This window comes from Bemisia tabaci, chromosome 1 (assembly GCF_918797505.1).
Source record: "Bemisia tabaci chromosome 1, PGI_BMITA_v3".
NCBI lineage: Eukaryota > Metazoa > Arthropoda > Insecta > Hemiptera > Aleyrodidae > Bemisia > Bemisia tabaci.
Genome location: NC_092793.1, coordinates 44,368,335 through 44,382,430, shown reverse-complemented (window position 1 = coordinate 44,382,430; position 14,096 = coordinate 44,368,335). Strand labels below are relative to the sequence as shown.

The window sequence follows — 14,096 nt, the reverse complement described above, 5'->3', positions numbered from 1 at the left end:
GGGGCCTAAACATGGCACCAACTCGGGTTGGTCATTTTCAAGCGAACATGCTTGGTTTCAGCTCGTTTGGCGAACATTCGATTTTGACCCTTAAAATTTAGTCCATGTAACCCCTGTCAATTTTTCTTGATCCTCGTCCAGAGAAAAAATTCCGAGATTTCAGTCGGATCCTAAGTAGATGAAAGTGCTGGATCGGTTGCGCACAATCCCGCGGCTCTGCGGGGCTTCCTGAGCCGAGAAACAGCGAAAAACTGGTCTGAAACGAGTGTTTCTTGCACGTTTTTCACCGTTTTTGCCAGGCGTTTTTCGGAGATAGAGCCAAGCAGCGGACTCGAGGAGCTTTTCCGACCGGAAAATCGCACTCAGCGGGTCATTTTCAAGCGAACATGCTTGGTTGCGGCTCGTTTGGCGAACTTTCGATTTTGACCCTTATTTGCTTTCGATTTTTAGGGAAAAATTATAAAAAAAATTTGTGGTGTGAAGAAAACTGCGGAAAAAATGTCTACGATGAGCGCCTTGCTTATCCTTTTTCTTCTAAACAATTGATTAAAGAGGAAAATGTCTGTAAATCTTCTTAAAGAGCGGAAAATTTGGTAGTGACCACTTACGGAAAAATCTAATTAAAAATATTCTTGTAACCAAAATTTCAGGACTTAAAAAGAGCCGCGACAAAATTGTTATCATCAACGAACTTTCTGATCATTCTTCTTTGAAACCGTTAATTTTAGGGGAGAATGTCAAGTGATTTTTTTATTGATCTGGAAATTTTGTTGTAGTTACTTACAAAAAAAAGGTAGTATGTAAGGTTGTCTATAAAAAAGCGGGCCCGACGCAAAATCAAAGGCCGTGGCGCGGCAGCGTTAGATATTGCATGGATATGCAATGTATGGATTGCTGGACATGGAGTGATATTTTCGGATATTTTCATACCCACATCGAAGGATAGAGCTCCATGAAAAACTTTAAAGATCTCACAAAGAAGAAAGACCCTAACTCGTGGACCGGGATCCGCCGATCAGAATCGAATCGCTTCCGACCGCAGCGCTCTTTGGACCCTTAGTAAAGGTCAAATTAATTGAGGAAGGACAATCTCTTAGCGGTCGGAGAGACGAGCATATTTCGTTAACAATTCGAGGTAAATTTTGCAACGTCAACTTCAAAATTGAACTTTTCCAACTTTTTAGCTTTCAACTTTTTCACTGTTTCTGCCAGGCGTTTTCCGCGGTTAGCGCCAAGCAGCAGACTCGAGGTACTTTTCCGACCGGAAAATCGCACTCAGCGGGTCATTTGCAAGTGAACATGCTTGGTTTCAGCTTGGCGAACATCCGATTTTGAGTATTTTTGACCCTTAAAATTTTGTCCATGTAATCCCTGCCGATTTTTCTCGATTCTGGTCAAGAGAAAAAATTTCGAGATTTCAGTCGGATCCTATGTAGATGAAAGCGCTGGATCGATTGAGCACAATCTCGCGGTTGGGCGGGGCTTCCTGAGCCGAGGAACAGCGAGAAACTGGTCTGAAACGAGTGTTTCTGGCCCGTTTTTCACCGTTTTTGCCAGGCGTTCTTCGCAAATAAAGCCAAGCAGCGGACTCGAGGAGCTTTTCCGACCGAAAAATCGCACTCAGCGGGTCATTTTCAAGCGAACATGCTTGGTTGCGGCTCGTTTGGCGAACTTTCGATTTTGACCCTTATTTGCTTTCGAGTTTTAGGGAAAAATTATAAAAAAAATTTGTGGTATGAAGAAAACTACGAAAAAAATTTCTGCGATGAGCACCTTGCTTATCTTTTTTCGTCTAAACCATTGATTAAAGAGGAAAATGTCTGTAAATCTCCTTAAAGAGCAAAAATTTGGTAGTGACCACTTATGGAAAAATCTAATTAAAAATATTCTTGTAACCAAAATTGCAGGACTTAAAAAGAGCCGCGACAAAATTGTTATCATCAACGAACTTTCTGATCATTCTTCTTTGAAACCAATAATTTTAGAGGAGGATGTCAAGTGATAGTTTTATAGATCTGAAAATTGTGTAGTAGTTACTAACAAAAAAAAAGGAAGTAAGGTTGTCTATAAAAAAGCGAGCCCTGACGCAAAATCAAAGGCCGTGGCGCGGCAGCGTTAGATATTGCATGGATATTTGGACAAGCAGGGATATTTTCGGATATTTTCATACCCACATTGAAGGATAGTGCCCCATGAAAAACTTTAAAGATCTCACAAAGAAGAAAGACCCTAACTCGTGGACCGGGATCCGCCGATCAGAATCGAATCGCTTCTGACCGCAGCGCTCTTTGGACCCTTAGTAAAGGTCAAATTAATTGAGGAAGGACAATCTCTTAGCGGTCGGAGAGACGAGCATATTTCTTTAACAATTCGAGGTAAATTTTGCAACGTCGGTTTCGTAAATCAAAAAACCGAGGGGTGTTGGTGCATTTAGATAGAGACCTAGTGCTTTCATTTGCAAAAATCCGAGGTAAATCGGTCCAATAGTTGCCGAGATTGAAGGAGGATAAACGGTCTGGCGGCAACGACGAAAGTATTTTGTTACCAATTCAAGGTAAATTTTGCAACGTAGGATTCGCAAATCGAAAAACCGAGGGGTGTTCGTACATTTAGAGACCTGCTGCTCTCATTTGCAAAAATTCGAGGTAAATCGGTCCAATAGTTGCCGAGATTGAAGCAGGATAAACGGTCTGGCGGCAAAGACGAGAGTATTTTGTTACTAATTCGAGGTAAATTTTGCAACGTCGGTTTCGCAAATCAAAAAACCGAGGGGTGTTGGTGCATTTAGATAGAGACCTACAGCTTTCATTTGCGAGAATCCGAGGTAAATCGGTCCAATAGTTGCCGAGATTGAAGGAGGATAAACGGTCTGGCGGCAAAGACGAAAGTATTTTGTTACCAATTCGAGGTAAATTTTGCAACGTCGGTTGCGCAAATTGAAAAAACTTAGGGGTGTTGCTACATTTAGAGACTAAGAGCTTAATGTTAAAAAGCCTACGCTAAAACTGTGCACTCGGAGTCTTCCGACGCGCCTCATTTACATGTTTGTGAGTTTTTCGATTTTCAAAAATGTTAAGCTCTTAGCCCCCCCCCCCCCCTCCAATTAGGCATACTGGAGTTCAAACTTTTCAGTAACCATTTTAGCCACGTTAAAGCCGTTGTTTGGCTGAATTTTTTGACATGTCACACTTATGTAGTAGGGTTAGCTGTGATTTCTCAAAATTTTGGGGCATCAAACCGCTCGGGGGCAGTCAATTTTGAAAATCATTTGTAACCACCTTACCCGTGCAACTACGTCCGGTACTTTGAGTCCTTGGACACGCCTCACTTACACGTTTTTGAATTTTTCGATTTTCACAAATATTGAGCCCTTAGCCCGCCCCCCCCCCCCTCCCATTAGGGACACTGGAGTTCAAAATTTTCAGTATGCACTTTGGCCACGTTAAAGCCGTCGTTGGGAGGAATTTTTAGACATGTCACACTTATATAGTAGGTTTAGCTATGCCTTTTCAAAATTTTTAGCTTTTAAGCCACTTGGGGTTAATTAATTTCAAAAATTATGTGTAACCTCGTAAACCACTGGAAATCGCTCGGAACTATGAGTTTTGTTTACATACCTCACATTAGCACTTCATTGTATTTCCAATTTCCAAAATTTTTAGATCTTACGGACCCCCCCCCCCCCCCCTTTGTTCACTTTGGGCTGATAAAGACCCGATGTAAGCATTTGAAAGAACATGAGGGAATTGAATCACGTTACAAAAAATAAAAAAATAAATAAGTAAAATTAGATACAAAAAAAAAAAAAAATAAAAAAAAATAAATAAGTAAAAAAAATAAATAAGTAAAAAAATAGATAAGTAAAAAAATAGATAAGTAAAAAAAATAATTAAAATAGATAAATAAAAAAATAAATACCTACCTAAGTAAAAAAGAAAAAATTAAAAAAAAAATAAAAAATAAAATCGCCCACCACTAGAAAATATCGTACTTTAGTATGCAGGCAATTCTGGGACAACTCTGGAACACTTTAAAATTAATATAGAGGGTACTGCAGTACAATCGGCCCCTGGGTGCAAGTTCTCCTACTCTGGGAAGCTAAATGGTGCAACTATTCCCCCATGGTGCAACGACTCCGTCATGGTGCAACGACGCTTACTCCATATGCGCTCAAGTTGCAATAACTCTTACTTGAGGAATGAAAATATATATATATATATATATATGATAAAATGGCTGTAATATTTATAGGAAATTTACCTTATTTATTCAGCTTGCAGCCATAAAAAATCGAAACATTAGTTCCTACGCATCCGCAACGTTTCGCCCCGCATGGGGGGCATCCTCAGGCAGGCACACATTATAACTTTATAACGGTGGCCACCGTTGTAGTTTTAGTTCTCGTGTTTTTAAAAGTTTTTATTTTTCCGCGTAGACATTCGACGATTTTAACATTTCGCGTGGACAATCGATCAGTTTTATGAATAGTTTTTAAGTTATAATGTGTGCCTGCCTGAGGATGCCCCCCATGCGGGGCGAAACGTTGCGGATGCGTAGGAACTAATGTTTCGATTTTTTATGGCTGCAAGCTGAATTAATAAGGTAAATTTCATATATATATATATATATATATGACAGAAAATGAATGACATACAGGGTTATTCAAAAGTTACGCACCACTGGCCATAGCTTTAGTTCTAATTATGATATCGATTTGCGGTTTGTGGCGTCCTTCCTCATATCGAGGGGGAAACTTTTTGAGGTACTTTTCAGTTCTTCACCCCCCCCCCCCCCAGGGGGAGGGGGGGCGGGGGGCAACTCAAAAATTTCAAATGGCAACCCCCATCATGTGATACATCGTTAGAAAGAGCATGAAAAAAGAAAATTTTTGGCGCAAACCGAAAGTCAATCTGACCCCCTGTCAAAAGTTAGGGGGGTCCAAAGGTTATTTAGGGGGTCCGTACCTTAATTTTTTAGAGTAGCTTCGGCGGCTCTTGGACATACCGTTTCTCTTTTCAAAGAGTCCTCGAATACTCCAAGTCTGATACCGAAGTCTTCATATTGCCCCCGGCCCACAGCCCCCCCCCCCCCCGTAGGGGGGGATGGGCCTGTTACAATGAAACATTGCATTAAAATGCGAAAAGTCACAGGAGAGCTTCAAACTTAGCATCAAATCCGAGTGGAACTTCTTGCCAATGTTAACGCAAACGCAGCCTGCGACTTTAAAGTGAGTTTTCAAAACTCTTAGCCCCCTGCCCCCCCTCATTTTTGGTTGCAGAGCGGGTAAAAACCGGGACATTCACTACAAATAATGCCCAAAGCTAATGTCCAACTTGAGGAGGACCCTTGAAACGTTGCGATCAGTCAGAGCATTGAAATACAAGGACTGCCACCCCCTTAAAGTACGGAAACATCCAAAACACCCCCGCTGCCCCCCTCATTTTTCGTTGCGGAGCGGGTAAAAACCGGCAAAATCGCCAGAAATGATGCCCGAAACCACTGTAGAACTTGACGAGAACCCTTGAAACGTTGCGATCAGTCGGAGAATTGCAACACAGGAACTGCCGCCCACTTTAAGGACGGAAACATCCATAAAACCCCCGCTGCCCCCCTCTTTTTTCGTTGCAGAGCTGGTAAGAACCGGGGCATCATTTCTGGCGATTTTGCCGGTTTTTACCCGCTCCGCAACGAAAAATGAGGGGGGCAGCGGGGGTGTTTTGGATGTTTCCGTACTTTAAGGGGGTGGCAGTCCTTGTATCTCAATGCTCCGACTGATCGCAACGTTTCAAGGGTCCTCCTCAAGTTGGACATTAGTTTCGGGCATTATTTGTAGTGAATGTCCCGGTTTTTACCCGCTCTGCAACCAAAAATGAGGGGGGGCGGGGGGCTAAGAGTTTTGAAAACGCACTTTAAAGTCGCAGGCTGCGTTTGCGTTAACATTGGCAAGAAGTTCCACTCGGATTTGATGCTAAGTTAGAAGCTCTCCTGTGATTTTTCGCATTTTAATGCAATGTTTCATTGTAACAGGCCCATCCCCCCCTACGGGGGAGCTGTGGGGGCCCGGGGGCAATATGAAGACTTCGGTATCAGACTTGGAGTATTCGAGGACTCTTTGAAAAGAGAAACGGTATGTCCAAGAGCCGCCGAAGCTACTCTAAAAAATTAAGGTACGGACCCCCTAACTTTTGACAGGGGGGTCAGATTGACTTCCGGTTTGGGCCAAAAATTTTCTTTTTTCATGCTCTTTCTAACGATGTATCACATGATGGGGGTTGCCATTTGAAATTTTTGAGTTGCCCCCCGCCCCCCCTCCCCCTGGGGGGGGTGAAGAACTGAAAAGTACCTCAAAAAGTTTCCCCCTCGATATGAGGAAGGACGCCACAAACCGCAAATCGATATCATAATTAGAACTAAAGTTGTGGCCAGTGGTGCGTAACTTTTGAATAACCCTGTATATATTCGTGATCTACGACTCAAGATCGGTGCTCTTTACATGGTCCCAGGTCTAGGTCCCACCATGAGGGAGAATGCAATAGTGTGTCTTTCCTTCGGAAAATACACTAAAAAATGAGGGAATGGATAGGTCTGAATTCAGTATAAATCATAATTGGGATCCAGGATCAAGTTTAATCAGCCAAGGGGAACTGTTTCTTGAAACATATCTGTGGCAAGAGGGGAAGAGTAAATTATTTCATTCCCCAATGTGACACTACCCTTTGGAAAATACACTCATGCCGCGGTAAATGCGCGGACTACAAAAAGAACCGTCCCCTACTTGCTGGCAACCCCTTGGAAAAACCCTGCCGCTTGCAGCCGAGTTTCAGTGATCTTTTTTTTCTTCAACCATTTGACATTTTTGAAGGCCTTCTTTTAGATTTTAACAAATAACTATGCGTTTCATGAATCTTACCCTTTGAAAAACAAACAAACAATCAAGGTGGGAATTACCTAAAAGGTATTAAAGCTGATGTCCCTTGCGGGTGGACGTCAACAGCAAGCTGGGGGCTTTACTACACATAGAATTGTAGGGTCCCCAGCCACTCACTTTTTCTACTTTACTCATCTATTTTTTTGTCCTCACTTTTCTCAATTCTGCTGTTTCAACCTGTCATGGTAAGGATAACTCAATTTATTGCTGTGTTGTGTGAAGGCTGCAGAAATGCTTCTAAAGAAGCCATTTAGTAACCATCTTCATCAGCATGAGGTAAAGCTTCCTATACTTTCGTCTATCGGAGGTAGGTCTTGTCCTCCCCTCCACAACAAAAGCTCAAAAAGTTTCGTCACAACCTAAATGAAAAAGTTGCTGATCATGGTTTGTAAAGAAGGTTTGTGACAAGGAATGTGATATTGTCTCCGTACTGATGGGCTCTACTTAATTGGGTTATGTGTCGGATGGATTTCGTGCAAGGTTTTAAAATAAAAATCACTCTGTTAATATTTATTTCTCGTTTTGTTTTCTAGCGGAAATGATTTGTGAGATATATGACAAAGCCGTTTCTATAGATCCTAACAGTGAAGAACTTCTATCTCATCTTTTTATGGCATATGTTAGAATTAGTGATTATCAGAAGCAAAAGCAGACAGCTTTAGCTCTTTATAAGCTGCATCCGAAAAATCCGTACTACTTTTGGGCTGTGATGAGCATTGTAATGCAGGTAAAAAATTTTATGGTTCCCAAGTTAATAATTAATTTACGTTGTTTAAACTGTTAGAGTAAAGGCGCTTTTGAATTACAGGAAATTTAAGATTGAGTGGGTAGCAATAAGTAGCTAGTAATTAGTGACTCATCCACCTAGTTTTAGTAAATAAATAAACTGCAATCTTAACTTTTTTAAGTACTTTTAATAGGCCTAGTATATATTTTTAAAAGAATACCTCGTAGAAAAGATAAGGGGAAAAACTGATAAGAAAAAGATAGAAAAAATGAACTTTTCAACATTTTTGTTTAATCTTCCTATCTGTATGCAATGACTTGTCAAGCAAAAGCCTCGAATACATTTCAATGGAATTCACAAACATTCAGAGAGTATATATTCACTAATATTCTACAGGATTAATTACAGAAGTTTTTTCTAGCCGTCTACAAATCTATGTATAAATATCAGGTGTTCCATTGTACCCGTCCACTATCTTTTTCTTGGAAATGGCCGTAAATTGCGCTTCGGAACGAGAACTTGCAAGTATATTAACCCCAAAGAATTCAATAAAAGTATTTTTAGCCCCCCAAAACCCCATTTTGGGAGGGTTTTAAGGGGGGGTGCTGATGCTCTCCGTTTCTCGTATATTTTAAATAGGAGGGGTATATTTTGACTCCGGGCTTTAATTCTATGGCAAAAATTAAGAACCTCCTATACCCCCGATTTCTGAAGTTTCAGGGCATTTTTTAGGCAAATTTCAATTAGAAACCATAGACGTTAAAGTTATCCGATTCTCCAACTCTAAAAGTCTTGTAGGAAAAGAGGTCAACCTACCTTAGGGGGTACCTTTTTATTGATGTGCCACATGACCCCTATTGATCCAAAATTATGGAGGCAACAACTCTGAAAATTTTGGGGCTTCGGAGAGCCGTATGTCGAGAATTTCAATTAGACTGTTTTAGTGTGAAGTCACATTTCGAGATTTATAGCGGTTTTAGGCCTGGTGCCCTAACGGGGATTCGGTCGGCTCGATTTACATGGGATTTCCCACAAGGAACAGAAAGTCAATTTTCAAACGCTGATCCTGGGTAGTTTCAGACTGTTTCTGCCGGATGTTCTCGCAGTTATGATTTTCTATATCCCCAAATGTACGTTTCTGCCTGGTGAATCCTCAATATTGCATGAGATAAATTAATTTTACTCAATGAATCGAAGCAAGTCTGGAGAGTGAGGTTATGTTACCCCTTTGTTTACATTCTTTTCTGGAACTCGGAAGAATATTATTTCTTCGTTTTTATAAAGAAGGACGAAGCATTGGTAGATTTCAAATACATTACCGAATTTATAATCATTATTTAATTCTCTAGGTCGCATTATTGCGACGTTTTATGGGTGAATTCAAATAAGCGTCTAATCTAGTGTCCCGAGCTGTTTTAATCGTCATAATCTGAGAAACATGGGCAGATCAATCTCATTTTCCACACTATTGTTAACTATTACATGCTACTTTTCACTTTATTTGGACTGAAACAAAAATTTAGGAGAACTTTGAATGTGCAAATTGCCTACATTTGTCCCAAATTTGCGTGCCCCCCGTGCCTGGTTCTTGATTTTCAATCAATGTTGCAGCATTACTAGAGTGATTACTTGAGAAAACTTTATCGGAGATGATAGGTAATGCTTTTGAATTTGAGAAAAAAAAGAGGTCAATTTCTTTTTTGTTCCATCAATAACTTTTTCACGCGCCAGAATCATTGTCCTGAGCAGCAGTCAGGAGAGACATGGCAACGATGTGACAAGCTCTAAATGATTGCCGTAACGTCGAGGTTTTTCCAAAAACGACTTTTTTTGTTTCGATTGAATAGTTCACACGTCGCAGATGGCAAAAATTCTGAAATTCGCAAATTTTTGTGCAAGATTAACGCCAATAATGATGCCAAACAAAATTCTATAGACGATAACTAACAGGGCGTCAAGCATACACACACACACACACACACAAATATCAGCTCGTAAAATACTTTCGAAGTGTGCGTTGGGGAAAAATTTCAAACATATTTGGGGATATTTTTCAAACATAACGACTTTCCAAAAAATATCTACCACGAAATAAACAGTTTTTTGTGTCTCCTGAACAATTTGGTTTTCTGGACATGTGCCCTTTTTGTATTTAGTGATTCATGTTCCCATCCTGTCCCAGTGTCCCAGTTTAGTAGGACAGAGTGGAAAACTGTTACAACTGAGACTTGCTTGTTTAAGCCCTATAGGCGCTTTTCTCTGCCGATTTAAGTGAAACTTGGTTCGGGGGGGTACCTTTCAATGAGGAACTCGAATTTTTAGTCGAATTTTCAAAATTCGAAAATCCAAGATGGCGGACACGGCCTAAAATGCTATCTCAGCGCCTAATCAATCGATTTACGTGAAACTTGGTATCCGGGGGTATTTTCCATGGGGAATTCGAATTTTCAGTCGAATTTTCAAAATTCGAAAATCCAAGATGGCGGACGTGGCCTAAAACGCTATCTCAGCACCTAATCAATCGATTAAAGTGAAACATGGTACTCATGGATATTTTTTGACGAGAAACTGAAAATTCTAGTCAAATTTCCAAAATTCGGAAATCTAAGATGGCGGCCGTGGCTTAAAACACTATTTCGGTGACTAATTAATTGATTTTAATGAAACTGGACCGGAAAACCTTGGCATTAGGAGAAGAAAGGAAATTTTAATAGGGGTGCAATACATGGTTTCTTATGTATCTTAGGCTACGAAATCGAAAAATTCCCATGTTTTTTCCATCGTGGACAGATTCTCCCGGAAAATTGACTCTGCTGGAAAAGCTAGATTCCATGGAAAATTCCGATTTCTCCGGAAAAATTCCGAACTTTCCCGGGATAAGTCGCACTGATGCAGGTAAATGGAGGTGATCTTCAGAATCAGCGTCAAAAATCCACTCCGAAACAGTTGGCAAATCTTCGGAAAATCCAAAAAAAAAAAAAAAAAAAGAAAAAAAAAAAAAAAAAACGTTTACTGGTGTAATTGATATGTTAATGCAATTCCTCAAACTTTTCCTGGCTTTATCTCCACTTCAGAGGGTACACGCCCACTCGAAGTTTTAAAATTCGGTGTTATTGATCCATTTTGTATTGCAATATTTCGAGAAATAAAAGCTTCTTTATGTGTTAAAAGAAGACAGTGCGCATTTTGATGAACAGACAGAACTGTCTAAAAGACAAGCAGAATAAGCTTCAGATATCTTTCATGACGGATGAAATGTTTCTCAATTTGTATAGTTCTGCAAGATATGAAAAGGTTACATGTTTTCAATCATGCTTTAATTCAGTGCTCGACGATGCTTTTATGAAAATTGTGTTCAATCCTCAATTAAAAGTATTATATGTCACCCCTGAGATGAAAATTTGGGAAATCAGGCAAAATTAGAGCAAATTTTGTGAAGTTATACACTTGACGGTGGAAATTCGGGTTAAAGCCCAACTATTAAGCTCAACGAGCTATATTTCCTAATTCTACACCTAATGATAGTCAAAATAAAGTTTGGTTCGTCCAAAAATTCACAAAAAAATTTTGGGAGGAAGTACAACCTGGAATTGGACCCTTATTTTAATTCACCCATATATGTGTAAACATTATGTGGGGATGAGTAAAATTGTAGTTGGACAACCCGCTTACCTCTATGGCTTTCTCTAGAAGTTATAAGATTCCAATGAGTGCCCATTACCTTAATTTACCTTTACAGAGCATACGCCAATAAGTTCTTGTGGCGTCAGTGTTCAAAAAGTTTAATGTTGTTGATGAAGTACCTTCAAAATCTTATCGAAATCGATAGGATCAAACGGAGGCAACTTCCCCACAGCGCTATTATATGCTAACAGTTAATACCTAGAACATAATGACAGCTTTTCTCTGAAGGTATCAACTGAAATTGATTTAAACAATACTACCTAAGTATGTATTGAAATGTTCAGGAGGAAAAACTATGGATTATAAGAAACTAAAGTGAGTGACTTATGGCTGGAACGATTGCAGCGCAACTCTTTGGAGAGTGAAAAAACAAATACTGGTGTCCAATATTCAAGAGTTGCGGATGTCTAGGTTTTGTCATCATAGATAGAATCTTAGAGAAAAACTAATGTCAGAGACGCGCAGAATTGTTTTTTTCATTAACTAGTGATGAACAGAGTCCAAAATAAGAATGTAAACAAAGGGGTAACATAACCTAATCTTCGGGACTTGCTTCAATTCATTGAGTGTAATTAAATTATCTGATGCTATATTGAGGATTCACCAGGCAGAAACGTACATTTGGGGGTATAAAAAACTCATTATCGCAAGAAAATCCTGCAGAAATGGTCTGAAACTAGCCAGAATCAGCGTTTGAAAATTAACTTTCCGTTCCTTATGGGAAATCTCTATTACATCGAACCGACCGAATCCCGGTTGGAGGCCGTTCACAATAGCAGCCGGTAGCTTGGCACTCGGTGGGCTTCTCAAGTAGCACTGCGGAAAAAAGTGAATTTTTGGAAATATCTATAATTTTTGAACTCAGCGACGCTCAAGAGTCCCTTAAAATGTATTTTGCACGGTTTGAACATTTAATCTGATTTATTAACACTCATATCCAGCTTTGGAACCATATTTTGGCGCGCGAAAAACGGTCGGCGTGCGTTGAGCCTAAACTTCAATTGTCCGTAACTCTCGAACCCTTCGGTTGCCCAGTCTAATGGACCACTCGTTGGATACGGGAAAAGACGAACAATTTTAAAAACTGGTTTTGATCCATATAAAAAATTGAGTTCTTTGTAAATTCTTTGTTTGGAAGAAACTTTCTCGACTCAAAAACTAAAAAAAGCACATATGTTAATTTGAAAATGTGATTTCGGGATTTTGATCTTTAGAATCTTATAGTACGCAATTTTAGACGATTTTTCGTCCGAACCGGACCTTGATATCTATTTTCGTTCAAGAGATATTGAGGTTCAAAGGTTTTGACTTCCACCCTCTCTAGCGCCCCCAAAATTATTTTGGGGTCTGAAAATTTGGGAAAAGAAGTGCTCAAGTATGATTAATCAGTAGACAAAATTGAAAACATTCCAGGGGGCGGCGATAAAAGCCGTTTTTCCATCAAGCTCTTTCATTTTTTCCGGACTTTTTTAATTTAAAAACGGACCAGTTCCAATTTTCTTTTTTTAGACTTTTAATATTTGTTTCAAAATTTTATTATTTTAGATTTTATTTCTTACAAATTTTGTTAATTTAAAGACTCATTAGTCCAAATTTCTTTTTTTCAGACGTTTAATGTTTTTTTGCTAAAATGTAATTTTTTCTGAACTTTTTGAATTTAATAACTAGTATGTAATAAATGGTAATACATTTTTTTATTGAATTATCTGGGGTTAATTTGCTTAAAAGTTTTCGTTGCTCTATTTACGGCCGTTTCCGAGGATCAATTGTGGACGGGTGCTCTGGAACACCAGGTAAACTGTATATGAATTGTTCTCCTATTGTGGGGAGGGAGGACATCGCTTTTACTGAAAGTAACTTTTTTCCACCAGGGTGCCGTACCTGTTGAAAACAATCAATTTTTTAAGTTTTATCAATACTTAAAATCTAATTTATAGAGTATTAAAATATTCATTAATTTAATGTAGAAAATAAATATATTGTTGATTTTTTTACCTGTGAGTTTTTTTTTTTGTTTTTTTGTTTTTTTTTTTTTTTGTCCACAAGGCACATTCAGCAGATTCTGAAGCAACAAAAGGCATTGTGTTATCAGTAGCTGAAAGAATGATTTCCAATTTCATCAAAGAAGGCAAAATTGAGACTGAACAGGAAGTTCAATTGTATCTGATGGTACTAGAAATGCAGGTTTGTAGTGTTCCCTCTTATTTTTTGTACCTGATGGGATCTGCTTTTCTTTCTTTTAGCCAAAATGATTAACTGTCATATTTTGCGGAAAAAGTCACCAGATGGTGTCTGCCCCAAGAAGCTCCGATTGGTATCACCATGTGCTTGTGCAAAATGTTTTAAAAACAGTCTGAAAATAAAATCTTTTGAATTTCTCTTCAAAAATGTCCAAAATTGCTCAGAATGTTAAACTTTCTCGAATAAAAAAAGATGTCAAAATTTAGTTTTCTTCAAGGATTGTCTTTAATTGCTTTCCAAAAAAGTTTTGTAGAGAAAGTCCCAAGATTTTATTTTTAAGCTACATTTGTAAATGCACAAGAACAAGGTGTTTTGATTCTAGATGTAAGATCTATGGATGTAAGAAGAATCTGGAGTTGCGAAATTGTAAAATCCAAGGTAGTGGATCTTAAAAGGCAATTAACACCGCATGGCTCGTCTGAACCAACTGTAAATTAAACATCAATGACACCAAAAAGTTTCTTCGGGAGCTTGAAGTAGGATGCAAGTATTGTCATTTAAGCCAAAAACGGAAAA

At 39.0% G+C, this 14,096-nt stretch overlaps 1 protein-coding gene across 1 annotated transcript in view; it reads left to right on the top strand.

Annotated features, from left to right (window-relative positions):
- psidin (phagocyte signaling impaired) overlaps nt 1-14,096 on the top strand; it is an 87,312-nt gene that overhangs the window by 24,941 nt on the left and 48,275 nt on the right. The window contains exons 4-5 of the mRNA XM_072301299.1: nt 7,462-7,655; nt 13,386-13,523. Of these exons, the coding sequence (XP_072157400.1) occupies nt 7,462-7,655; nt 13,386-13,523 (332 nt within the window). The remainder of the gene's footprint in view (nt 1-7,461; nt 7,656-13,385; nt 13,524-14,096) is intronic.